The 27,993-nt window shown below is 40.5% G+C and overlaps 1 protein-coding gene across 1 annotated transcript; it reads right to left on the bottom strand.

Moving 5' to 3' along the window:
• Positions 1 to 719: 719 nt before the first annotated feature.
• Positions 720 to 26,531, bottom strand: LOC143888869 (uncharacterized). Its single transcript, XM_077393258.1, has 7 exons — positions 25,095 to 26,531; positions 17,830 to 17,884; positions 17,505 to 17,764; positions 17,150 to 17,282; positions 17,001 to 17,065; positions 12,776 to 14,012; positions 720 to 2,296 (listed from the first exon to the last, which is right to left on the bottom strand). The coding sequence occupies exons 1-6, from the start codon at positions 26,243 to 26,245 to the stop codon at positions 12,866 to 12,868; spliced, it is 2,811 nt and encodes a 936-aa protein (XP_077249373.1). The 5' UTR covers positions 26,246 to 26,531; the 3' UTR covers positions 720 to 2,296; positions 12,776 to 12,865.
• Positions 26,532 to 27,993: the final 1,462 nt, after the last annotated feature.

The raw sequence follows: 27,993 nt of genomic DNA, 5'->3' as shown, positions 1-27,993 counted from the left end.
TTTTAGCTTGTAAATCCATAGATTCTCATTCAAATGATGAAATGAAGTTTACAGTTGACAATGTGGAATAGATTTTGGATAGCTACTCTGTGGAAGACACACCCCATAGTCTTATTCTCCGTCTGAATGGGAAAGAGTGTATAAAGTTACAACATCTAGTTACAACATTTGGACTTGTTCTCCATCTTCAAGTAGGTGCACAAAAAAAAAAAAAACCATTTGTTCTTTAGCAAGAGAAATTATATGGTGGCCGCCCTTTACATATAAAGGGAGGAGAGAGAAAATATCAACCCCTCGATTTTTTTATAAGGGAAAAGTAAAAAAGGAGAGTTTGACTTGGATCAAAAATCAAGGGGGAGAGTTTTTTCTCCCTCTGCCCTTTTGGTTTGACGGTCGGCCACCATATAAATTCTCAGCTAGCCATAAGGAAACTCTGACTGAAATCAAAAATCAAGGGCATTTTTTTTATGGGTGAAAGAAAACACCCGTGTATGTCCTAGATTATAGCACGCCGTGACTTTAGCTAAAGATCCTAACCATCTTTTAAAACTACATTCTCTTTTATTTCCTTGTATCCGGCAAGTAGCTCTATCTATGTACACCTTTGAAGTTTGAATATGGAGCTCCAACAACTAACTAGATATCCTTCTTCAGCATCTCACCTTTGGCGCACTTGAATTTGGTTTGTATTATACTTTTTATTTTCCAATGTAGAAACGTCATCGAAGCCCATTGCAGTTGCATCATTGAAGCTTGTAATGTGTATAAGCGTATTATATCCATTAAGAAAATCTACCTCAACCCATTTCTATCTATCTCCTTGTTTACAAAGTAAAGGATTTCAACTCAGTACCTTTCGATTGAGATTTTGACAAGAGTTGCTTTTTGGAAGTATTTCTCGAGCAATTTCTTCTTACTAGGACTGTTGTAACTTATTAAGGAAGTTGATGTCTGGGATCTTGTCATGGAGTTGTGACTAGGGTTTCTTTGACACGATTTGTTTGTTCGCGCGGTTCGGGGGGCACTTGAGTCAGCCGCCGGCGCCCGGCTGCGTCTTGACCCCTATCCCATTTTTGGGCCAATTCGATAGAGGTTGGACAGATTCCTGTTACCAGAAGGAGGAGATAATAAGGGATTCGCTGCTCTAGACTTTGCTATAGTTGAATTCACTCCTAGGCCTTCGTGCTCATCGGTAGGCGATAGTGCATGCAGTCGAGAGATGCGGATCACAGGAGTGATTGGCCAGCCTTGCCTCTCCTGCAAAGTGTTAAAGAGATTCCAGTGCCCTCCAACCTCTGCAAACATCTGAAAAAACTGGGGAAGATTTGTTTCTTTCAGTAACACTCCTTCAATTCTGAGATATTCATCTTGGGGAGATAATTTCATCCGCGAACTGAATGATACGAGGATCGCAAGGAGATTGAGCAATCATGAAAAACCTTTTTCCTTGGGAAAATACTGTTACTGATATAATGAGAGAAGCCGCAATAGAAAAATATTGGAAAGGAAAAATGCTCCGAAGATGAATATGTTCCTATGCAGTAGTGAGAACATCTCCAAGGTTTAAATCTAGAACAACTTGTTCTTCCTGAATACCGTGATTCAATGCTAAAGAATTTCCTACAGCTACCATATAATATCAATGTCAACTGGTGATAAATAAATCGTTTATAGACCTTTAGATATCTCACATATTTCATAAAACGTTTTGGCAATGCCTTTTTGTAGTTTAAAATCATTTCAACAAAAATTTTTCCAACAAAAAACCTTTGAAAGTTTTACCTCAAACAATTTTTATCTAAAATAGGATCACCAAAACCTTGGAAAAATCATTTCTAAAGGAAAAAATTTCATGGTGGCCAAACATGAGGAAAATAAACTGATATAGTGTTAATTTTGCTGAGATAATCATCAAAATTCCAAGAACCACAGACAATTCAAGTATAGATGAAGAAAACAATATTTGCGGCTCCAAATGTAGGAATTATATGGTTGAAGCAGACCTTCAAACTAAACGTTTATGAGGGCTAGCTTGGAAGGAAAAACTACTAGATTGTGAGAAACCTCTCACAAGCCCAAGATTTAACACTCCACAAAATCAAGATCAAGTTGGATATACTCTATCCAAGTTTCCAAGAGGATGTTTGTTGATTCTTGATAAGGAGGGCATTTTGTGGATTGTTTAAAGTTGCATCATGTTAATAGACCATTCTCCTATTTCCTGACTTCATCCAACCAAATCAGATATTTCTGCCAGTCAAGCATTTAGAGTGTGGATTGATTTCAATTCCTCCTCCTAAAAGAAAATCATTACCAAGTTATTTGTCAGCATAGAGATTGAAATATATCATACATCTGGTTTGAGCTCCAAAACACTAGATGACAATGATGTAATGCATAAACTTCAGATTATTTACTAATAAAATGTTGGATGTAGAAAATCCAGCTTATCAACCAAAAAAGCAAATATGAATTGGCAGTAAACTAAATTAAAATAAAATGATAAACATTTCCACCCGAAGGTATTAGCTTCCAATTTAGACATAAAAAGCAATAGGAAAAAGAGCAAAGCATGAACTGGAAAATAACCTAGAAAGGAAGTCATTTGCCAAATGCTGCGGAGTTGGGCTGCAAAACTAGAGTCGCTTTAGCATCGGCAACAAATATGTCCCCTAGAAGCTTGTCACTGACAACAGCGAGAGAGGGCAAAGAGATGATTGCAGAGTTCAAATTCTTATTGACTTGGAATTCACCCCCTGTCTCGGTAAAGCAGAGTCCAAAGAGAATTGCGAAATTGTTTCGAAAATCAGTTGCCTCCCCATCCCCAATGAGGTATTTAATAAATAACCGAGCAGTGTCCCTAGCGTGGAGAAGGATTGTGTTCCATATTTGCCAATCTTCCCTCCTCCCAATTCCACCCCCCCTCTCATCTTTACGTAAACATATTTCTTCCAAGCTGACGGAATGCATTCTCATTTTGAGTCAGGGCCTAAAAAGGCAGCGCTAAAAGATACAGCTCACCAGTGGCGAGAAGAATCCCACTGACGAGGAGATATGATAGGGTGTTGGAGACCAAAAAGGAGTACCGGAAGGAGGGCGAAGTGGGTTCGAGGATCAATTTTCTCCCGAGTGACTGGTTTTGCAAAGGGTGCAAATACCATAACTTCAGGAGGAGATTGGAATGCAGACGATGCAACAAGAAACTAAATACGAAAGCGGGAGTTCACATGGAGCAGCATCGGGAAACATCACCTCTGGCTGCTAAAACGGATGAAAATATGTTATGGCCAGAGGAAGGCTCAACAACGGTCATCGATGAGGGCCAGCAGAAGACCGTTGTGATTTTTGGGACTCAAGTGCAGACATGCACAAGGCTCCTAAGGACATGCCTAATCGGAAAGGTAAAGAAATCGGAATGGGAGATTGATGAAGTCTGGAGGTGGGCAAAATGGTTTTGGGACTTATCAGATTTATCGGAGCCCTTTAAAATTTGCTAGAACGAAATTATCTTCGGGTTTGATTCAGAAGAACAAGCCAACAAGATTTTTGCAAGGGGAGCTGCGGCTTTTGGAGAATATCTTTTATCACTTAGCCCATGGCATCCCGCCTTTAAAACGGGAGCAAAAGCTACCTGGATCAGATTTTTCGGGATTCCTCTGCATGCAAGGGCCACATCTACGGTGGAAGCCCTGGCTGGCCTCTTTGGGACTGTCTTGGAAGTTAAGTTTGACGGAGATAACCCTTAAAGTATGGAATACGCGAAAGCAAAAATCTTCACAACGGAGTGGACTTTCCTCCGATCGGTGGTCAATCTAAGGGTTGAGAATAGAAACTACGCAGTCAGAGTTGCTGGTGAGTTCGGGGAAGACGAAAAACTGCAGAAACGAGTTAATATTAAGAAGGAATGGAAGGTGATTCTTTTCTACTGTCATTTACAAACCCGTCTGCTTGGTTATTAGATGATCCTTTCATGTGCATGAATTCAAGGTGAACCGAACAAAGACCTCTTATGTCTGGTGATCTCCGTAAACCTCCATGGACCCGATGCCTTGTGCTTACTCACACTAAAGCATTCGTTGAGTTTCCAATGATTTAAGGGCCCCGGCCTATGATTTGCAAACAACATTAAACCCCATAGCAAGGTTCGCATATAGAAGAAAAGAAAGTGAACTATAAAGTTCTCCCGAAATAAAAACATAACAGTTTTGTACTAAAATACCCTCTAATGACTTAAAAGACTATCCCTACTTAAAATTTTCATAATGCATAAAACACTCATAACTCAAAAGAAGTTTAGTGATTTTGATAAGAAAAGACTCTACTACCCCCCATGACTTAAAAAGACTTCAACAATAATCTTAAAACTAAATAGAACTCTTAATACTAATAGTAATGATGTTCCCAAGGTTTTAAATCTCGGTTTCGGTTTCGGTCATCAGTGAAACCGAAACGTTTCGGACGAAATCTTGTAAAAATTTCACTGAAATTTCGGGTGAAATTTTGTACTTCACCGAAACGTTTCACCGAAATTTCCGAAACATTTCGGTGAAGTTTGGTACTTTTCCGACTCAATGTGGAAAACGAAACCGAAATATTTTGGCCGAAACGAAATATTTCGGCCGAAACGTTGGATGTTCCCCATCTTCTTAACTCCTTGATTCTTCATAGTCCATAGCATCTTGGAAGGCCCAAATCACCCACTTGATACCAAAGCTTTTAAAAAGAGACCTACATAGCCTAACGGAGAAGGAACAATGTACCAAAAGATGATACTTGATACTCTTCCTCTGCCTTACAAAGGATGCATTCACTTGCAAGCACTATCTTCTTCTTTTTCAATCGATTGCAAGTGTTGATTTTCTTCGTCGCCACCGTCCATGATGATGCCGTTTTCGAAAGTCTAGAATAGCGTGGTGTAGTATTCCTTCCTCAATCAAACTATGGAAAAAAGAACGAAGGTGTCATGTATACCAGGTATCCAAATCCTACGGTCCAGTTTCAAGGGTGAACAATACCAGGATTTTAGACGACCAAGCAGGGTGGTTAAACTCTCAATTTGAAAGCCTTTTAGGTTGCACCTACGCCTAATGACCCAATCCAAGCCCCCGCCACCCTCCTATCAATATAATCACTCACCTTGGCCGCTCTATCGGTCACTAGACAGAACAAGTTCGGCAATGCATGGCACAACAGACTCCCTTATCCAGAGGTCTACTCAAATCTGGTCCCCTCCCCCCTCTAAATCTAACTAACAGCTCATATAGGGGTCTGGCACCACAATTGAACTTCAATTCCTTTACCTACAAAAGGGTTACTCTCCAAATCCCTCAAACCCGCTGATATTTATCCCCGATGATTTTTGTTTACTCTTGAATCTCCATTGCCAATTGCCCAACAACGCCGTGTTCCTGAATTTTAAACCTCCAATCCCAATGCTCCCCTGTTTCTTCTTCCAGCACACTTTCTTCCAATTCATAAGGTGTTTAAGGTTCTTTTTGGTTTCTCTGCCTTCCCATAGAAAATTCCTTTGTAGTTTTTCTAAGCGCTTCACTACTTCTAAAATTTTGAAGAGCGACATGATCCTTCCACCCAAAGAAAGATACTTCTTTTTCCATGCGGCTAAGCTTCTTTCCATCCTTTCCTATCGTATCCCAAAGTGATACTTGTGGTACTTCGTAACCCAAGGGGAGCCAGATATAGGTGATGGGCAGATCCTCCTTTCTACACCCCAAGGCCTCTGCATATTCTAAGGATTCCTCATTTACTCATAAAAAAAAAAAGGAGTCCTCATTCTCCATATTGATACCCACGAGAAGGCTCTGGGGAAGATTGATTTTCTATCCTGACATCATCTCAAGCCATCTAAAATTCCCACAAATCAAATCAGAGTACGAAAAGATTGACTCATTTGTAACCTGCTGCCAAAAAACATAATATCAAATGGAGAAAATGGCATTACTATATTATGGGTAGGGGTGGCCAACCGGTTCGGTTCTCGGTTCTCGGTTCTGTTTTTTTCGGTTCTCGGTTCTCGGTTCCATGAACCGTAAGAATCGAACCGAACCGTAGTACACAGTAGGACCGAACCGAACCGGACCGAACATAATCGGTTCGGTCCGGTCCGGTTCTTCGGTTCTAATGGCTAATTATTAATTATTAAGTTATAATATAATTAAATTATAATATAAGTTACTTTCTTATTATAAGAATAGTATTAACTATTACTTATTATTATTATAAGTAATTTATATTATTAAGTATATATATAATAGAAATATAAAAATATTATATATATATATATTCAAAGTTCGGTTCTTCGGTTCCGGAACCGAACCGAGAACATTAGACCCGGAACCGAACCGAATAAGTTCGGTTCTACATCAGTGGAACCGAACCGGACCGAAAATATTTTTAAACAGTTCGGTTCCGGTTCGGTTCTTCGGTTCCGGTTCGGTTCTTCGGTTCTGGTTCGGTTCTGGCCACCCCTAATTATGGGAAACATACCCTTCTAGTATTCTACAACAAAAATCTAGCAATACCGAAACATCTAGAAAGCAATAGCTGCAACTAAAACCTTTTTAGTTGGAGAAAATTAAACATAATCTAAAAAAATCACATGTTTGATGGATACTTGTCGAAGTAACTCAAAAAATGCTATCGTACTGTGGAAAGATCAAATGAGCACTAGTCAACTACTAAAAAAATATAACACCAATTCGCTATTAATACATCACTACATTCCAAGATGAATATTGAATTGCCAAAAGGACTATAGAGTAATAAAATCAATTAAAACTAACTAAACAAAACATTATAGAAATCTACACTTCTTAATGGGTTCCAATCTGAAATAAATCGAGCAGAAATTCACTGTACTCCAAATAGAGCTCACGAATATTTAAGCGTTACTATTCTACCATTAAAAATGATTAACATCTAACAAAAAATAAAACAAGTATCAGTACAATGTCAAAACTATACAAATCTAGCATTCTATTACTAAAAACTGAGAAAAGAAACTCAAATTTCTAGCCATTTCTGCATAAAAAACAAGCATTGATGTTTTACCAAACTATAAATTAGTGTTTTATCATTTCCCTCTTTCTTTTTAATTGTCTTTTCTTTCATGGTCTCTGCTTCAGAAAATCTGCCAAGTTTTCTCTTCTTTTTAATGGTCGTTTCTTACGTGGTCTCTGCTTTAGAAAATGTCTTCTATTTTGTTCCCTATTATTAGCTGATAAGGGTAGCTTTCTATGCATTAATGTGAAATTTATAATTCCTCACCTACCTAGCCAAAAAAAATTTCAGCGAAAGTCGAATACAAGGTTATTAGAAGTTTCCAGATGACAAAAGAATTTCCACCTAAGAAAAGTCGTCATTACATAAACAAAGAACAAAAAGGGGTAAAAACATGGAAAAGCTCAAGGAATTCTGCCTAAGACAACGCGTCATCAGACATACAAACAACAGAAAGGGGTAAAAACACATGGACAAGCTCTTCCTTTCTACCACTTTCCACCTGTTTCCTGTGCTAACCAAACAAGCCCCTAAGGAAGAAGACGAGTTCAGGGTTATTAGAAGTTTCGAGTTGGTCTTTGTTTCCAATGTGGAGGAAGATATGAGGGTTTGGGCATGACTAATTGACTCCCCGTGTCCCTTCTTAGTTATGCTATTTTCAGGTACCTAGTGGTGATGGTGCAGTTGGGTTCTTTGAGACATCATTTAGAGTTCTCTGGCTCCCCACAAGGTGCAATCGTTTTGCTGGTTTGAAGGCTCTATAGAGAATTGACACACAATTCTCTAAATAAGAAAATTTCTGATTGGTTAACAGATGCATCTCAGGTAATGAGAGGAAGGAATCCATCCATCACCTATGTATTCATGAAGATTTGGATCTCAATTCTTGGGTGGCTTGGTGTGTCTCTGTTCTAGGTTTTTTCAGTTTCTTGTACCCTACTTTTAGAAAAGAAAGGAGGAGCTCACACCTTGGGAAGAGAGGGTGTTTCCTATGGAACGTGTCTTATTTGTGATGGCTTGGGACCTTTAGAAAGAATCCGGAGGATTTTTTTATGCTAAGATGCCTTTGGTGTAGAAGATGGATTTCTAAAAAACATTTAGGTCTTGATCCCCTCTTGGGTGTTAGTGCATGGTATTTTTTGGGGATCATGACCCAACTTCCCCATAGGAAATAGAATGAGATTGTCTTTGGTTGAAATCTAAAGAGTATAAAGTTTTACAGCAAAAAGGGTGAGTTCTGTATTCTATTACTAAGTTGAATTTTGATGGTTGTAGGCAACTCATTTTTGGCCCTGGAACATGTCTTATTTGTGATTGCTTGGGACCTTTAGAAAGAATCCGGAGGATTTTTTTATGCTAAGATGCCTTCGGTGTAGAAGATGGATTTCTAGAAAACATTTAGGTCTTGATCCCCTCTTGGGTGTAAATGCATGGTATTTTTTGGGGATCATGACCCAACTTCCCCATAGGAAATAGAATGAGATTATCTTTGGTTGAAATCTAAAGAGTATAAAGTTTTACAGCAAAAAGGGCGAGTTCTGCATTCTATTACTAAGTTGAATTTTGATGGTTTGAGGAAACTCATTTTTGGCCCTGACAACTCAATCATTACTCGACTGGGTTGACTCAGTTTTACCTTGGGCGAGTTCTTGTCTAAGTAAGTGTTTGTAAACTTTGGTTGAACGAGGTAAACGGTATTATGGACTCCTTGGTGAAGGCAGGCTATATAGGAGTGGCCTTAGTTTTTGGGCAATCTCTACCCCCTACTAATATGCTGCAATGTTTTATCTTTCTTCAATGAACTATCACAATCTTTCAAAGTTGTTGGGGAGGCATTGGAAAAGCTTGATAGGGAAGCATTGGAAAAGCCCTTTGGGGGAGAGGAAGTTGAAAATAGTGTCTTCTCTTTGAGTCGGGACAAGGCTCCTAGCCCCTTATGGTTTTTGTCTCGCATTTTTCCATAGTTGTTGGGGATATGTAAAGGATGATGTCTTACGATTCAGGAATTTTTCGAGGGAATGGATTTGGACAGAGGTACAAGAGCAACTTTCATCGCTCATATCCCTAAAGTCATTGGCACAGTGAAGGTCTCTGATTTTAGAATAATAAGCTTGGTGGGTTGTCTTTACAAGGTTTTGGCAAAGGTTTTAGCTGAACGCCTAAGAATAGTTCTACCTAAAATGATTTCCCTTAATCAAAGTGCCTTTGTTAGCCAAAGGCAAACCTTGGACTGTTCCTTGGTAGCAAACGAAGCTGTGGAATTTCTATCGAGATCTGGAGTAAGAGGAATTGTTTGAAAGATGGACAAGAAGAAAGCTTACGGCAGGGTAGAGTGGCAGCGTTTGGATTATTTATTCGGAAAAATGGGTTTTGGCGAAAGGTGGAGAGGATGGATTAGAAATTGTGTATCCTCAGCCTGGTTCTCTATCCTCATTAATGGTTCACCAAAAGGTGTTTTTAAATCCTCGACTGGTTTGCACCAAGGTTACCCTTTATCCCCCTTCCTTTTTGTTATTGTGGCCGAGACTCTGAGTCGTCTTATGGAGAAAGGGAGATCACAGGGCTTGATTGATGGTTTCAAAGTGGGCGAAGGTGGAGAGGTAGTATCTCGTCTTCAATTTGCAGATGACAATCTGCTATTTTGCTCGCTTCAAGTGCCAATGATCATGAACCTTAACGCGATTCTCAGGTGTTATGAACTAATCATAGGACAGAGATCAAATTTCAATAAGTTAAGAATGTTTGCTTTGAACATGGAAGCTTTAGAGGAGCATGTTTTAGCTAGCCTTTTGGGCTGTCCTTTGGAGAAATTCCCCACCTTATCTTGGGCTTCCTTTAGGAGCTGGAAGACCTCGCAAGTTAGCTTGGGATCCAATAGTGAAAAGAATAGAAAAGACGTTAGATACTTGGAAGCGGAATCTAGTGTCGAGGGGAGGCAAGGTTACTCTCATTAAGGTTGTTCTGTCAAATATTCCTATTTACCAGTTGTCTTTGTTCAAGTGCCCTACAAGTGTTGCGAAACGCATAAAACAGATTCAAAGGAGATTTCTATGGGGAGGAGGGGTGGAATGAAGAAAAAAGGGAATTCTCCTAGTTAAATGGGGTGGTGATGTTTGCAAATCTATCAAAGGTGGTGGGCTGGGCATCAGAAAAATAAAGGAAAAACCATTCTCTACTAGGGAAATAGTTATGGAGGTTCGGGGAAGAGCAATCACAGCTATGGGCTAAGATAATTATTAACAAGTACAGAGTAGAGCCAGATAATGGAAATCCAAAGGCTGTTTTAGCAAAAAAGGGGTAACTATTTGGCGAGATATAATGCAAGTAAGTCACAGTTTTAACAAAGGCATCAGATATAGTGTACTCTGGTGGCAGAATCAGCTTTTAGCATATGAGTTGGTGCTCCCTTCTACCTCTCAAGGAGATTTTCCCGAATCTTTTTGCAGCAGCTGTCTATAAGGACGCCATGGTAAATGAGCTTTTTGTGAGACAAGGTGAAAGAGTAATTAGAAAATCGGTTTTCAAAAGGAATTTTTTTGATAGGGAGTTGACCTCAGTGGGAAGATTTTTGGACATTGAGGGTTTCTATACAAGTTTTTCAGGGGTGGATAAGAGTGTTTGGATTTGGGGTTCTATCAGAGTCTTTTCAGTTAAATCCTACTACAATCATCTGGTGCCTAGGCATGTGTGCCCTATTGAAGCTAAGGTATGTTAGATCCAAGCTCCGCCTAGAGTATGCACATTTAGTTGGGCGGCTCTGCATAACCGGATCCAGACAGTGGACTTTCTTAGAGGCCGAAGAATGATGATAGTTGACCATTTTGCGTTATGCATAGCGGCAGGGGAATCTATGGATCATATTTTTATTCATTGTAGTGTGGCCAAAGAGGTGTGGGGTGGCATACTCTTCAGGTTTGGAATCTCATGGGTCTTCCCATCATCTATACAAGGGCTTTTTGAAAATTGGTCAGTAGTCCCTTGGAAGAAAAAAGGGAAAGTCCATTGGTCATTAGCGAATGATGAGTTTTTGAAGGGGTATCCAAATCGCCTCACTTTCTTTTCATCAAAGTCATTGCCTTAACTATAGTTTGAGCTAAATCCCTTCCATTATTCCGTTTTGTTCCGGCTTACTCTATGGGAGGGGTGGAAGGAAATTTGTTTCAGTGTAGAGCGTAGACCTCCTATTGTACAACAGTGGCAGGCCCCACCTCAAGGGTTATTGAAGCTCAATGTTGATAGGTCTAGTATTGGAAATCCGGGGCCGGCAGGTATAGGTGGTGTTTTAAGGGATTCCAGGGGTGAAGTCATTTGGGCTTTTTCTGGCCTATCGGGGTTTCGGATGCGAGTGAAGCGGAAGTTAGATGCTCACCAGGGGATCATTCTTCTCCAAAGGGATTACTTGGATAGAGTTATAATATAAGGAGACTACCTTTAAAAAAAAGGAAGGAGACTCTCTTAATGTCATCAGATGGCTTAAAGGTTCTTTGGCCCCTCCTTGGAGATTCGCTCAATTCTTTGATGAGATCCAAGATAGACTGAGTGGTGTCTCCTTATCTTTTATGCATGTAAGAAGATCAGTAAATGGGATTGCGGATAGATTAGCCAGAGAGAGAGAGTAGACAAGCAGAGTCTAGAGCTTTTTAATTTCCTTCCGCCATAAGTGGGGCATTCTCTTTTTTCTCTGAAGGCTCTGTATTTCTCGTCTTTCTTGTATGTTCTCTTGGGGTGTACTTACTCAGTCGCCCTCTTATTAATGAAAACGGCTACTGTCAAAAAAAAAAAAAAAAAACTATCACAATCTTTCATATAAAATAAAACATGTTATGGATCAATAAACAATCACAATCTTCCATAAAAAATAAAACATGTTCATGGATCGACATGGAAATTACTCAAATGAGTAAAATTGTCGTAGGATATGTCACTGTGTTCCACTCTTGGTTACTCACACCAGCCACTGCCAAGGTGTTGATCCCATGCAACCGTATTTCGCCTCCCCGGTGACTGTCAATGACTTTGAGATTTTCCCAACACTGGAATATATGGGAACCCAAAGAATTTCTCCTAACACGTCCAAGGTGCAATTGTGGTGAGTTTGATGTTCGAAACCAAGTTCAGCCATGTGCATGGAACTTCTTAACACTTGGGCCGACCATATCTCAAACACCATAAGGGAACATGGGAAAACACACACGGCCTAAAAAGAATGCACATAAGTAACACGAGCAATAATCAACATGCTAAAAATGGATTTTGCAACATGCAGTAACCTTTGTCTTTGGTGACTTCAAACAGAGAAAAATATGTCATAAGACTTAAGATGATTAGGCCTTGAGAGTGCAAAGAATTTCTAGTATAAGAATCGGATTGCAGCAACAACTTTTAGGTGTTTCTCACGGGAGAAGACAAGAGCATTGCAGTTTAGGTAATGACATTCATGAAGGCTGTCATGATTTGTCATACTGCATTTTTCCAAGTGAAAGGCAAAAACGCTTCCAAATTGAGTGCAGTGTCTACATAAAATGATCATTAACAACCCACCAATTCTCCATCAGATGTAAGTCTTTGACCGACAGTTGAAAAATAAAATAAGCATTGCCTCCAATGCAATAGAACGTGTGGTACAACAACAAATTAAATTGTTGAGCAGCAATTAGTACCATACAAAAAAAAAAAAAAAAAATATGGCCTCTAATGAACTAGAACTAGAAGTGCAACAAAAAAAAAATTAAAAGGTTGAGTACCATAGAATTAGTACCATACGGAAAAATGTGCATCTTTTCAGCTCTTTCATATCAACAGTTTACAATTTCCAAACCGCATCTGATTCTTTACATCCAATGTCTACTCATATATCTGCTGTCTTGCCCTGGTACAGACTCAGTAGTTCTGGAAGTCTCTCTTTATTCTTGGTCACATACTTCTCCACGAATTCCTTCTCAGACAATCGTAGTTCGCTGTACAGCTTTAAATCTTTCTTAAGGATGTCCTCTGACATCAAAACTTGCAAAACCGAACATCTAGGACGAATCCGCTTCTCCAAACTAAACAAAAAAAGATTTGGGTTTTTGGAAAGAAATGATGGCTTCAGATCCATTTTGTTGATGAAGACATCCATCACCATCTTGACCTTCTTCTCCGATGTGATGATACACCAGGGTTGCTTTTTGAATGCTGAAAGAATCTCATCGTAAGACCAACCAAAGCTCCTAAAAACCTCCAATTTTCTTTCCCAGGTAGGCTTGCTCATCACCGACATCGTGATGACCGCTAATACAAATAATGAACTTGACGGATTGAAGCCCATTTCCTTAACCTCCGTGACAACCTCACTAAAACGATCAGATTTTAGCGACAGGGCCCGAGAATTTGTCATGATAAGTGTGAGAATCCTGGAGTCAGGCACACCATGATTTCGCAGGGTTGTGATATTGGGTTGCAGTACCTTTTGGGTATTAACTTGAATAATGTTTCTTGACAGTCTGAGGGCGAGGATGATGTCTTTGTTTGGGTGAAGGATGCTCTTAAGGAAATCAAAGGTAGGGATGATTTGATTTTCTAAACTCCTTTTGAAAAGGTACGGGTTTACAATCCTTGCAAGGACAGGGGCTGAAATCCCCAAACCAAGGAAAAACTCGAATTTGGGCTTTAGGGTTTTGTCTGGATTGGATACTAGTAAAATTGGACACTTGGTAATGATATTTGAGATGTGGGTTTTGGTTAAATCATGGCTTCTGAAGAAAGCTAGGACAGAGTCAGGTTTTTCTGCGGTTTCAAAGTCGACCCTTTGAGCAACTTTGAGAGCTGCTTCTTCTGACAGCCCACATGAGTTGATGAGGTAAGAGACCTTAAACGATGGTTTTGTGGAGTTTGAGAGTTGAGAGATGGATTTCAGCGATGGGTTTTGAAAAGAATAGATGTGGAATAGCTTTCGACGGAAATACCAAAACATTGATGCAAGAAAGGAGTAAGAGATAAAACTTACAGGTTTGATGAGTTAGAAATTAATGGAACACATCTGAGAATAGGGTTGCTCTTACTCTTTTCTCCACCAATAAGCTCCGCAGCTTTCTTGTTTTTTAATGGCTACTCGAAGGGTTTTACAGGATGCTCGTCGCACCGTAGTCTCTTCCTCAACAGAAAAATACACAATCCTCGTCAAAATAGGTTAGTGTTATATTCGGCCCCGACTCTTCTTCTCTTGCCACCCCTCCACGGGTGTATACATTAGGGGTGGACATGGTTCCGGTTCGAACCGAGGAACCGAACCGGTTCGGTTCTATTTCTATATGGTTCGGTTCCGGTTCCAAAATCCAGAAACCGGTGAAAATTCGGTTCGGTTCTGAGTTTGGGATCCCGGAATCGAGAACTGAACCGATAACCGAATTGGTTTAATGAGGGCCTGTTTGCTTTGGATATTAGGGCCTAATTATTTCCCAAATTTGTAGTTCATGGCTTCATGCATTGCCAAAATTTGTGCATGATTATCCCACCTGTTTGTACTTCTTCATACTTCATATAAGTTTTGCATTGCCCAAATTTGTGCCTGTTACTATTACTGTTAGTGCTTGTAATTCATATATAAACAGGGCCATTGGTGAAGGTTGGGAAAACCCAGAACCGAACCGATTATATATGGTTCTGGTTCGGTTCGGTTCCACAGATATATGGTTCAGTTCTGGTTCCAATTTCAGGGAACCGATTATACATGGTTCGGTTCTGGGTTTAGCCCAAAACCGAACCGAACCGAACCATGTCCACCCCTAGTATACATGACACCTGCTTGGCTCCTTTTACAGTACAAGGGGGTGCCCCAGGAAAAAAAGAAAGGAGGGAATACTTCAATGAGGTGCCCCGAGAAAAGGAAGGGAATATATTATCATTCCCTATTACTTATGGCTCCGTTCACTTGCCTTCTTAAGAAAGGAAATGAACAGAAAGTAAGCCAAATTTTCCCGTGATTGGACATGATTTGACATTTTCCGCCGTTCACTTGTTTTCTCGGGAAAGCGGAATTACGTGGAATAATGACGTGGAAAACCAACTTTTTTGCACTTTCCCTCTAAATTTTCTCACCAAAAGTATGGGAAAATAACTTTCCTGAGAAAGCCACTTTGCCTGCATACTTTCTTTTCCTTTCTTGGCCAAGTGAACAACGGAATTTTCTCACAAAAGGAATTTTCTCACAGCTTCTTTTCCTTTCTTTTCCAGTTTTCACACCGTTCTACTCATTTCCACCCCAATTTGTATGTTGCAACTTGCAAGGGGGAACTGGAAACTACTTATTGTGTCATATTGAGCAACCATCAACAACAATAATAATTTTTTGTGACTATTATCTTGTCACTTGTACCATTTTATAAAAATGAGTTCTCTAGGTGTATGCTATTTTATAAGAGTAATGCTAGATTGAAGGGCGCCCTTGCAAATGAACTTCACCCATGTGCATTTATGCCCCTTCAGTCTAGCATGGGTCAAGTATCCATAGAGAGGGTGCAGCCATTTTACATGGTGGTTCTGTAGCCTCGCGACAGATCAAGTCATCTCCTTCTCTGACAAAGATTTGGAGGGAGTACTTCTTCCCCATGACGATGCCTTGGTAATCACCATGCTCATCGCCAACTTTGAAGTACACAAAATATTAGTGGACAACGGCAGTTCTGCCGACATCCTGTGCTATCACGTTTTTAACACAAATGTCCATATCAAAAGCTTGCCTTCAGCCAGTCAGCTCAAATTTATATGGGTTCTTTGAGAATGCCGTCTGAGTGGAAGGATCCATAGAGTTACCTGTTCTTGTGGGATCTCCACCTTGTCAAGCATCTTCCATGCTAAATTTCCCTGTGGTCAAGGCACCCTCGGCCTACCGTGCAATACTCGGAAGGCCCAGGCAAAATCTCTTAAAAGAAGTTACTTCAGCTTACCATCAGAAAATTGATTTCGTTACTCTAGACGGCATAGGCGAGGTTCGAGGAGATCAGACCGACTCCTGGGATTGTTACGTGTCATTACTTAAAGGCAAATCAGGAGTAGAAACACTCCTAATTGAGATGTTCGACCTGAGGGATGAAACCCAAATCACAAGGAACGAATCGGACGAAGACCTTATCCACATCCCACTCTTAGAAGGAAACTCAGATAAAGTCGTTCAGATAGGATCCCTCCTCCTAGATAACATCTGGGCAGAATTAATTCAGTCCCTCAGACAAAACTTAGACGTGTTCGCATGGTCGCCAACAGATATGCTGGGGATAGGCCCAGAGCTAAGTGTTTACAAACTAAACGTCGACCCCTCACACAAAACTGTCAAGCAAAAAGGAGAAATTTTGCACCTGAACGACAACGGGCAACAAGGGAGGAGGTCGAGAAACTCCTTCAAGCAGGATTCATCAAAGAAATACGCTACCCAGAATGGCTCGATAATGTCGTAATGGTAAAAAAAGCTAATGACAAGTGGATAATCTGCATCGACTTCACGGATACAAACAAAGCTTGTCCTAAAGACAGCCACCCACTTTGAAAAATTGACCAGTTCATCGACGTGACATCAGGACATGAAATGCTGAGCCTCATGGATGCCTTTTCCGGATACAATCAAATTCGAATGTATAAGGATGATGTACCCAAAACAGCGTTCATAATGGACCAAGGCTTGTACTGCTACAGGGTTATGCCCTTCGGTCTGAAGAATGCTGGGGTGACTTACCAATGACTCGTCAACAAGCTCTTCCAGAATCAGATCGGGCGCAACACTGAAGTCTATGTAGACGACGTGCTAGTAAAAAGTCTAAGACTAACCAGCACATAGACGACCTCAAAGAAGCATTTGATGTCCCGAGGAAAAATAATATGAAGTTGAACCTGACTAAGTGTGCTTTTGGGGTGACAGAGGGTAAATTTCTAGGATTCTTGGTTAGCCAAAGGGGGATGAAGCGATCCCTGAAAAGATCAAAGCCGTACTGAATATGGCTCCCCCCAAATACCATCCAGGAAATTCAACAACTGACACGGCGGATAGTAAAAACCAGTCCACTACTCCAGCCGCGTCCTGCACGACTCAAAAACTAGGTACCAGAAGGTGGAGAAGTTGGCTTACGCCCTCATAATGGCGGCTCGAAAACTGAGGCCATACTTTCAGGCCCACACCATCAATGTTCTGACAGATCAACCATTGAGGCAGATACTGCACAACCCAGACTGCTCGGGCAGACTGATGAACTAGTCGGTGGAGTTGGGAGAATTCAACATACGATACAAACCACAACCTTCAATCAAAGCTCAAATATTAGCAGATTTCCTAGTAGAATGCACTATTCCCGGAGAATTGAGTGGGGGAGGTGCCAAACCCAGAATTAGTCACTACCGACAACCACGATATGCGGATTGACACACCAGGGCTCGGCCTTAGAGAGGGAGTGCCGGATGGAGAGCATTACATACTTGGGGGGCAGAGACTAGGTGACGAGGTGGATAGGCCCAGATGGGACCTCTTCGTTGATGGCTCGTCCAGCTCACATGGAAGTGGTGCAGGTCTCTTCCTGATCAGTCCGAAAGGATTCACCCTGCAGTACGCCCTACGTTTTTGTTTTAGAGCCTCCAATAATGAAGCAGAGAACGAAGCCCTTATTGTGGGTATGAACTTAGGTCTTGAAGGGCAGAGAACCTCCAAGCCCACAGTGACTCCCAGTTGATCGCAAGTCAGATCAAAGGCGAGTATGATGCCAAAGAGCCCAGAATGATGAAATATCTGGAAAAGGCAAAGGCTCTAGCAAATACATTCATTAAATTCGAGATCGTTAGGATACCTCGAACCGAGAACACGAAAGCTGATTCTTTATCCCGACTACCAGTGTCGGGGTTCCCAAACCTGGGGACCATTTATACAGAAGTGCTCAAGCAAGCAAGCATCGACCCCAAAGTGCTATAGTCCTACACTGGGACCAAGAATCGAGCTAGATGGATGACATCGTTAAATATCTAAAGCAGGGGACACTCCCCGGGGACAAAAAGAGGCTCGTAAAATCATTCAACGCTCTGCTCTTTTTACGATACATTGCAACGACCTACACAAGAGATTGTATACCTGGCCCTATTTGAAATGCCTTTGACCCATTGAAGCAGAGTGCTCTCTCAGAGAGGTGCATGAGAGAATCTGTGCATGAGGGAATTTGTGGGGATTACCTGGGAGGAAAAGCCTTGGCTCATAAAATGCTCTACTACGAATATTATTGGCCAACGCTGAAGAAAGACGCGTTGGAACTTGTAAAAAAGTGTGAGAAGTGTCAAAGGTTCGCCTCCATAGACCACACACCTACCACCGCACTTGTCCCAATCTTAAGTCTGATTCCCTTCACAGTGTGGGGAATGGACATCCTGGGACCTTTACCCCCAGCCAGTGGGCAGAAAAGGTTTATGGTTGTAGCAATCGATTACTTCACGAAGTGGGTAGACGCTGAGCCCGTTGCTAAAATCACCAGCTGCTCGAGGGATTTTTACATTGTACTTCTTTCAACAAAATACACACCCTCCTTGCCTTTCCCAATGGACCTAAGGAGGAGAAGTAAGTGATATATATTAGCCCCTTTCTTCCCGGGGCCATCCCACTAGTGTATTTATGGATTGCCCCTCTTTTTACACTAAAGAGGGTGGTGGCCCGGGGAGGAAATGGTGCTAATATATCAACCCCAGTTTAAAATATGGGATTTGCTAGCGTCCATCGCAGAAGATCAACCATGTTTTAATAATTGCACAAACCCAACTTGTTTTTCAAAATAGGGATTTGCTACGGCAGAAAGACATTTCGCAGCTGGTTGTTGCATGTGAGAGCAGCCACATATGTATTGAAGTGAAATTTGTGATTTGCCCGTTGGAGCATACCTCCTCACCACTCGAGAAGGGCTTCTCCTCGAACCCATCAACGGAAAGTATCTCAAAAACGATACTATCCATAAAGCCTAAACTGCATGGCACTCCTAGCCCGCACGAGCCTAAACTGCATGACGCTCCTGGCCCGCACGAGCTTAAACTACTAACGGCATAAACAAATGAATCTTTTATTCATTGTACTACTCCTGGCCCACATGAGTATAAACTAGTGATGTTAGGCTGGTTTGGGCTATCATTGGGCCCAGTACTAGAAGGGAAGCTCGTTAGGTTAGCTCGCCCGGTAAGAAAAAGTGCAAGTGACTTACATAATTTCTAGTTCCGTGCTCTAGGGCTTTGACTTCTATTTACGAGATTTGCAGGGTGGCAGCTTTCACACAAACAACCATCCGTGGAATGCCTTTCATTGTACTACTCCTGGCCCACATGAGTATAAACTAGTGATGTTAGGCTGGTTTGGGCTATCATTGGGCCCAGTACTAGAAGGGAAGCTCGTCCGGTAAGGAAAAGTGCAAGTGACTTATAGGATTTCTAGTTCCGTGCGGCTTTGACTTCTAATAACGAGATCGCAGGGTGGCAGCTTTCACACAAAACAACCATCCGTGGAATGCCTTTCTACGGGCCCCTGCTTTCAACAACGCACCTTGTCTTTTCTTGTTCAATTGGCTATAGAGAGCTTTTTTGGGAATTGTAATAACCTACAGATATAGACAAGGTGCTTTAGTAGAATTACCAAAATATGGTAGTGTGAATATCAGTACCCTAATGTTTTGTGGAGTGGAAGTTGAATACATAGATTTTAGGGATTTGCTAGGCAATTTCGCGGAAAGCCATTTCGCGGCCGACTTTTGCATGTGAGAACAGCTACACAGGCCCACTTTTGAGCAGACTTTGTCTTATTCATGGATTGTAAAATCCTGGATTTATAAGCTGTTTTCTTTTACAAGCTAAAACCTGGATTACAAACTAAAACCTTGATTTTATAAGTTTTTTTTTTTTTTTGGTGTCCTGTGGCCGTTCCAATACATGGATTTTATAATCCTGGATATTAAAAGCTAAAACCTGAATCTATATACTAAAACTTCTTTTTATATAATTCAAGATTGTAAAATCCAGGTTTTAGGTTATAAAATCAAGATTTTAGCTTGTAAAATATAGGATTTTACAACCTTGGATTATAAATCCATGTATCGAAACGAAGTTTACAGTTGACAATGTAGAAAAGATTTTGGGTTGCTACTTTGAGGAAGGCACACCCCATATAGAGTCTCATTGTCAGCCTGAATGGAAAAGTGTTTACAGTTACAACATCTGGACCTGTTCTACATATTCAAGTATGTGTGAAATACAAAAAATGAGAGCACTCATTTGTTCTTTTGCCATAAGGAAACTCCAACCGAAATTGAAAATCAAGGGCATTCAGGAGGATGTCTTTGAGGATGAGAAATTTGTGCTTCACTTTATTTTTGAACACCCTCAGCTTTCATTCCATCCAGAGGTGATAAATGCAGCTCACCAAGGCAATCCCAAAGGCCATTGCAATCTGCTCCTTACCTGAGAAAAACATCTTCACCCATTGGACCTAGCTTTTGCCAGCATCTTAAAGGTTTTCTCCAGCCCAAAAATCTCCACAAAATAGATATCCATGCCCAGGAAGAACACACAAGAATAGGTGATCAATGCTGCCAGAAACGGATTTGCAAAAGTGGCAAAAAGGTTGGAACCTTGACATTCATTCCCATCTTGATGTTCTGATCAGAATGGCTTGCCAAGCCTTCAAAGCATTCCATAGAATGAAACCTTTGACACAAACGATTTTGGTCCAGCCCACATCTGGGTATTTCACTCTAGTAGCACCCCTCTCTCCCATCAGAGTTGGGCTAGCACAACCTTTGTCGACGAGGTTCGATATTTTCCTAGATAGCACTTCCTTGCTCCAATATTCCACTCTCCTGATTCCCAGCCCTCCCTCATCATTAGGTTGGCATATTTCTTCCTAGCTGACGGCATGCATTCTCTTTTTGAGACCGGGCCTAAAAAGGCAGCCGTATAAATTCTCTCAATTCTATTCACACGTCTTCCAGTGAATAAAGGTAAGCCAAGATAAGGGCAGAAATCATTCCTGCATATTCAGGATGAGTGGTAGCATTCGCCTGGACAGTGTTAATATAAATTATCAATACATGCGAAAGATTAAAGCAAAGGCATTTCCATCTTGCAAGCTGGTGCGTTCTTTGCAGAGAAGCAGAGGAAAGCCTCGATCATCTTTTGTTACATTGTCCCTTCTCATACTAGCTCTGGATGAAATCGATGCGATCCTTTGGTGTACCATGGGTATTCCAAAAGGGCATTAGTTCGGTATTACTGAATTGGCATGGTGGAGTATTTGGCACTACTGGGCAAATGCTATTGAAACTCCTACCACTCGCAGTCATACGGAATATCTGGAAAGAAAGAAATAGGCGAGTCTTTGAAGAAACGGCAAAGAATATGGGGTCCGTGTTGCTGTAAATGAAAATCGAGCTTATTTCGTGGGTTAAGTAAGAGGAAACCTCCACTATGAAATAGAGGAGATACTGAGGAACTCGAAAGATATAATTATGGAAAGGAAGGTCAAAGAGAAGGCGTCCCCAAAATGGAAACCACTACCAACTGAGTGGTTGAAGTTGAACTTCGACGGGAAGGGCCGGAATCGGAGGTGTGATCCGAGATTCAAGCGAGGGTGATTATAATGTCACATTCCGGTCGAGTGGGCACCTACGATGCAAACGAGGATGAAGTGAGAGCACTGCACTTTGGGCTCAAATGGTTTGCCACGAACAAAAGTGGACCACTAATTGTTGAGGGAGACTCGTCAAACACGATCACTTGGGCATCGACCAACTCGAAAGGACCGTGGCGGATTCGGCACCTCATCACGGAGATCAAGGACCTTGTGACTGCAATTAAACCTTCAATCGAACATAAGAGGAGATTGGCTAACGAATTGGCAGACAAATTCACTAAGGAAGGCGTTCTACGGGTATCTATGTTGATTATTGTGGCATCATCACAGAATACGGTCAACTGAATGTTACCGTGTTGCTTTTTGAATAATCAGTTCATGATTTTGATGCTGTAAACACAGGTCTAGGGACCGCTGTCCCCTGCCTGTAGATTTTATTTCGTAATAAAGTCATCTTTAAAAAAAAAAATAGAGACTCCTAGCTTTATCTCTCCCTTCTGTCTGTCCATGTAACATGACTTCTTTGTTCCCCACCAAAGTACTTTAAAAAATGTGGTTTTGTGGTAGGAGTCTTGTGATTTAGTTCTCTTCTCTTCTCTCTTTATTTATTGGTAACTAGGGGTGTTCATTATTCGGTTAAAACCAAATAACCGAATCTCAATTCGGTTCGGTTCAGTTTTTTTCCTTTTTGGTTCGGTTTCGGTTTTTTTTTTTTTTTGGAAATTCGGTTATTCGGTTATTCGGTTTCGGTTTCGATTATCTCAAAAAAAAAATCGGTGAACCGAAATAACCGAAATTATGATAAAAACCATTAATTTTTCAAAAAAAAAAAAGTGCTATATGGGCACTCCGTAGGATGTTCAAAACCGTCCATCTGATTGATCACAACTTAATTAGGTTGTGCTAAAAAAATCATTTCGATTGGATGATCCTAGCCCTCCGATCGAAACCAAGATTTTGCCTTTTTTCCTCTTTTTCTCCCACTATTCGGTTATAATATAACCGAATAACTGAATTTTTAATCGGTTATTTCGGTTCGGTTTCGGTTACCGAAATTTGATAAAATTTCGGTTATTTCGGTTCGGTTATAACCGAATAACCACCCCTATTGGTAACTAGTTCAGTTGACCAAAAACTATTTACCACTATTCTACGAGGAGACTACTCTATTATTACATTTGTTTACTACTTCAGTTCTACTTCACCATTACTCTACGAGGCAACTATGTGCAACCAAACTGACCCCAAGTGATATTGACAGAACCCTTCCAAATTGAGTGTAGATTCTACTTAAAATTATTATTGACGACCCACTCGCCATCAGATGTAAGCCTTTCAAAGACAGCTGAAAAATAAAATAAGCATCGCCACCAATGAACTAGAACTAGTAGTACAACGATAAAATTAAACTAAACTGTTGAGTAGAAATTAATACCGTATAGAAAAATATGAATCAGACGAGCACTTTCATATCAGCATTTTACAATTTCTGAACCACATCTGACTCATTAGATCCCATGTCTAATCCTATAACTGTTGCTGCGTCTTGGTATACACACAGTATATCTGGAACTCTATCTTTATTCTTGGTCACATACTTCTCCATGAATTCCTTCTCAGTCAAATGTAGTACGGTGGGCAGCTTTAAATCTTTCTTAAGGAAGTCTCATGATTTCAAAACTTGCAAAACCGAACATCTAGGACGAATCCGCTTCTCCAGACTAAGCAAAAGAATAATTGGGGTTTTGGAAAGAAATGATGGCTTCAGATCCATTTTGTTGAGAAAAGAAATCCATCACCCTCTTAACCTTCTTCTCCAATGTGAGCATATGCTGGGGTTGCTTTTTGAATGTGAAAGAATCTCATTGTCAGTCCAACCAAAGCTCTTAAAAACCTCCAATTTTCCTTCCCAGGTTGATTTGCTCAACACCGACATTGTGATGACCGCTAATACAAATGATGAACCTGTAGGATCGAACCCCATTTCCTTAACCGCGGTGACAACCTCACTAAAACGATCTGGTTTTAGCCTTAGTGCTCCACTATTTTTCATTAAAAATTTCAAAATCCTGGACTCAGGCACACCATGATTTCGCAAGGTCATCAAATTGGGTTCCAGTGATTTTTGGGTATTACATTGAATAAGATATCTTGCGTGTCTGAAGAGAAAGATGATGTCTTCGTTGGTGTGAAGGATGCTCTTAAGGTAATAAAAGATAGGAACGAGTTGATTTTCTAAACTCCTTTCCAACATATATGGGTTTACACATAGGGTCCTTGCAAGTTCGGGTACTGGAATTCCCAAACCAAGAAAAAACTCGAATTTGGGCTTTAGGTTTTGTCTGGATTGGATAAAAGTAATCTTGGACACTTGGTGATGATATTTGAGATGTGGGTTCGGGTTAAATCACAACTTCTGAAGAAAGATAGGACAGAGTCTGGTTTTTCTGTGGTTTCAAAATTAATCATTTTAGCAACTTTCAGAGCTACTTCTTTTGACAGCCCACATGAGTTGATGAGATAAGAGACCTTAAACAATGGTTGATTTGTGGAGTTTGAGACTTGGGAGATGGATTTAAGAGATGGGTTTTGAAAAGAATAGAGATGGAATAGGTTTCGGAAGAGATCGTGAAACATTGATGCAAGAAAGGAGTAAGAGGCAGAACTTACAGCTTGGACAAGGATTGGAACACATCTGAGATTAGGGCTGCTCTTGCTTGCTCTTTTCCCCACAGCTTTCTTGGTAGTTTTGTGGCCTACTCGAGGGATTTTTACAGTATACCCCTCGCCTAACCCTCTAGAACCCCTAGTCTTTTCTCCTCCAATAAAAATAATCAAATGCTAAAACTATCTTTACTACTGGCATAGTGACCTCTAGCTTTGGTTACTTGACATCTAGCTTTGTTGACAGACTTACATGCTATAGGACTTAAGCTATTTAGGCCCGAGAGTGAAAAGAATTTCCAGTATAAGGGGATTGGAGCAACAAATTTTCATTGTTTCTAAGAGGAGAAGACGAGAGCATTGCAGTTTATATAATGGCATTCATGAAGGCTGTTAAGATTTGTATTACTACATTTTGCCAAGTGAAAGTGCAGAAACTCTTCCAAATTGAATGCGAACTCTATTAACAAGCCACCCAATTCTACATCAGATGTAAGTCTTTGAACGAAAAAATAAAATAAACATTGCCTCCAATGAACTAAAATAAGTGGTACAACAGAAAATTAAACTAAATTGTTGAGCAGCAATCAGTACCATCTCAACCCAACTCAACTGAACTAAGCCATTGTCCCAAACTAGTTGGGGTCGGCAGCAGCAGTCAGTTCTATACAAAAAAGAAGAAAAGGCATTGCTTCCAATGAACTAGAACTAGAGTACATCAACAAATTAAACTAAATTGCTAAGTAGCAATTAGTAACATATAGAAAATGTGCATCGTCCCAGCACTTTCATATCAACATTTTACAATTTCTGAACCGCATCTGATTCTATAGATCCAATGTCTAATCCTGTAACTGCTGTCTTGCCTTGGTACACACTCACTATTTCTGGAACTCTCTCTTTATTCTTGGTCACATACTTCTCTATGAATTTTGACTCAGACAAATTCAATGCGGTGGACAGCTTTAAATCATTAAGGATTCCCTTTGACATCAAAATATGCAAAACCGAACATCTAGGACGAATCCGCTTTTCAAAACTAAGCAAAAAAATTTTTGGGTGTCTGGAAAGAAAGGATGGCTTCAGATCCATTTGGTTGGCAAAGAAATCCATCACCCTCTTAAGCTTCTTCCCCGATGTGATCATACACCGGGGTTCCTTTTTGAATGCTGAAAGAATCTCTTCCTCAGTCCAACCAAAACTCCTATAAACCTCTAATTTTCCTTCCCAGGTCGATTTGTTCGTTACCGACATTGGGACGATCGCAACTACAAATGATGAATCTGACGGATCGAACCCCATTTCCTTAACCTTCGCTACGACCTCACTAAAATGATCAGATTTTAGCCCTAGCGCTGCAGGATATGTCTTCATAAGTGTCAAAATCCTGGAATCAGGCACGCCATAATTTTGCAAGGTCGTCAAATTGGGTTCCAGTGTTTTTTGGGGATTACATTGAATAAGATATCTTGCTTTTCTGAAGAGGTAGATGATGTCTTTGTTGGTGTGAAGGATGCTCTTAAGGCAATAAAATATAGGAATGATATGATTTTCTAAACTAATTCGCAACATATACGGGTTTCCGCAGAGTGTCCTTGCTAGTTCGGGTGCTGGGATTCCCAAACCAAGGAAAAACTCGACTTTGGGCTTTAGGGTTTTGTTTGGATTGGATAAAAGTAATCTTGGACACTTGGTTATGATATTTGAGATGTGGGTTTGGGTTAAATCATGACTTCTGAAGAAAGATAGGACAGAGTCTGGTTTTTCTTCGGTTTCAAAGTCGACCCTTTGAGCAACTTTGAGAGCTGCTTCTTTTGACAGCCCACATGAGTTGATGAGGTATGAGACCTTAAACGATGGTTGATTTGTGGAGTTTGAGAGTTGAGAGAAGGATTTGAGAGATGGGTTTTGAAAAGAATAGAGATGGAATAGCTTTCGGCGGAGATAGTGAAACATTGATGCAAGAAAGGAGAAAGAGAGGGCGTCGATTTAACTTACAGTTGGATGAGTGAGCAAGGAATGGAACACATCTGAAATTAGGGCTGCTCTTGCTCTTTTCTCACAGCTTTCCTGGTCGTTTTGTGGCCTACTCGAGGGATTTTTACAGTTTACCCTCTAGAGCCCCTACTCTTTTCTCCTCCAACTCTGCCGGAGTCTCTTCATAACAAAAATGCAAACCCCCATTGTATTTCCTGACGGATAGCTCCTTATAGGAACAGGGAACTAGGGAAGTGACGATATATTCGCCCCTTTTTCTTTCCCAGGTCACTCCTCCTCTGCTGTATTTATGGCCACTCTTTTACAATTCAAGGGGTGGACTGGGGAGGAAAAGGGGCAAATCTATCAGTATGGTGCCCTTAGTATTGGGTCATCTGAACCATTCATTTATTGGGTCCTAACTTAGATCGGTCTTGCAACGAAAATCTTCCTCATAGGATGATCCTAGCCCTCCGATTTATGGATGATATTGGATTAATGATATAAAATCACTTGAGATTAATATCATATGGATGATATTGGATTAATGATATTTTTTGCTTGGGTACCAAGAAGTGGGTGTTGGTGGGGTTTTCATCACTGTAGGAGAGGTAAGGGGTTTTTCACACTAGTTGTAATTTTCCAACATTGCTAGTGAATTTCTGCTCGCTGGATTGCCCGTGGAGCCAAGTGGCGAACCATGTAAATCTCTCGTGTCTCTTTATATCTTGCTTTTTTATTTACTACATTACATACTTGATTTGTTGCACACACTCATTTGGGCTGATTCTGTGGATTACCAAAGGCTATTTGTTATTCTATGCTTTGAGTAGTTTCCAATAACATGATTTCTAGCGGCGGATTCTTACCGCAACAAGTGGTATCAAAGCATCCGGTTTTGCACACAAAGTGTTTTTGAAATTGCTTCGTCGGTTTGAGGTGGAGAAGTTTGATGAAAAAAGAATTGAGTTGTGGAGATTAAGAATCTATCACTTGTTAATCCAACATGGGCAACATAAAAGCGTAGCTTGGAAGAGACAAGAAACTAAGGGGCCATTTGGATACGCGGATTTTAGAATCTTGGATTTCCTCAAAATCGTAGATGGGAGACGAGAAGAAAGAGACCATCTATTTCGCTTCTCTTTAGAATCTTGGATTTTAAATAAGAAATCCAAGTTTTAGAAATCTCTCCCCCATTCTAAGATTTCCAAAACCTGGAAACATGGGATGATCTCCTACTCTCTTGCTGACGGAAAGAAGGTTGAGAAATTAGAAAAAGACGGTTGCTCTCTTTCTCTCGTCTCCCATCTACGATTTCGAGGAAATCCATGATTCTAAAATCCGCATATCCAAACGACCCCTAAACTCCATGTCAAGTGATGATTGGGAGGAATTGGATTTGAAAGCAAGGTCTATTGTTCGCTTATGTCTAACGAATGAAGTTTTATTCAATATAACAGGAAAAAGATGGTGGCAAACTTGGAAAGTTTATATCAAAGAAAGTCTCTCACCAATTGGATTTCTTAAAGAGGATGCCATATTCTTTCAGAATGAAGGAAGGCACATATATAATAGCACTTGAATACGTTTAACAACATCATTTGCAAAGCTTATATCAAAGAAAGTCTCCCACCAATCAGATTTTCTTAAAGAGGATATCGTATTCTTTGAGAATGAAGGAAGGCACATATACAATAGCACTTGAATACGTTTAACAATATCATTTG

The sequence above is a fragment of the Tasmannia lanceolata genome, unplaced genomic scaffold, assembly GCF_043159265.1.
Source record: "Tasmannia lanceolata isolate RefF3 unplaced genomic scaffold, GAP_Taslan_0.1 ptg000012l, whole genome shotgun sequence".
NCBI lineage: Eukaryota > Viridiplantae > Streptophyta > Magnoliopsida > Canellales > Winteraceae > Tasmannia > Tasmannia lanceolata.
The sequence above is the reverse complement of the archived record's forward strand: the minus strand, read 5'-3'. Positions and strand labels throughout refer to the sequence as shown.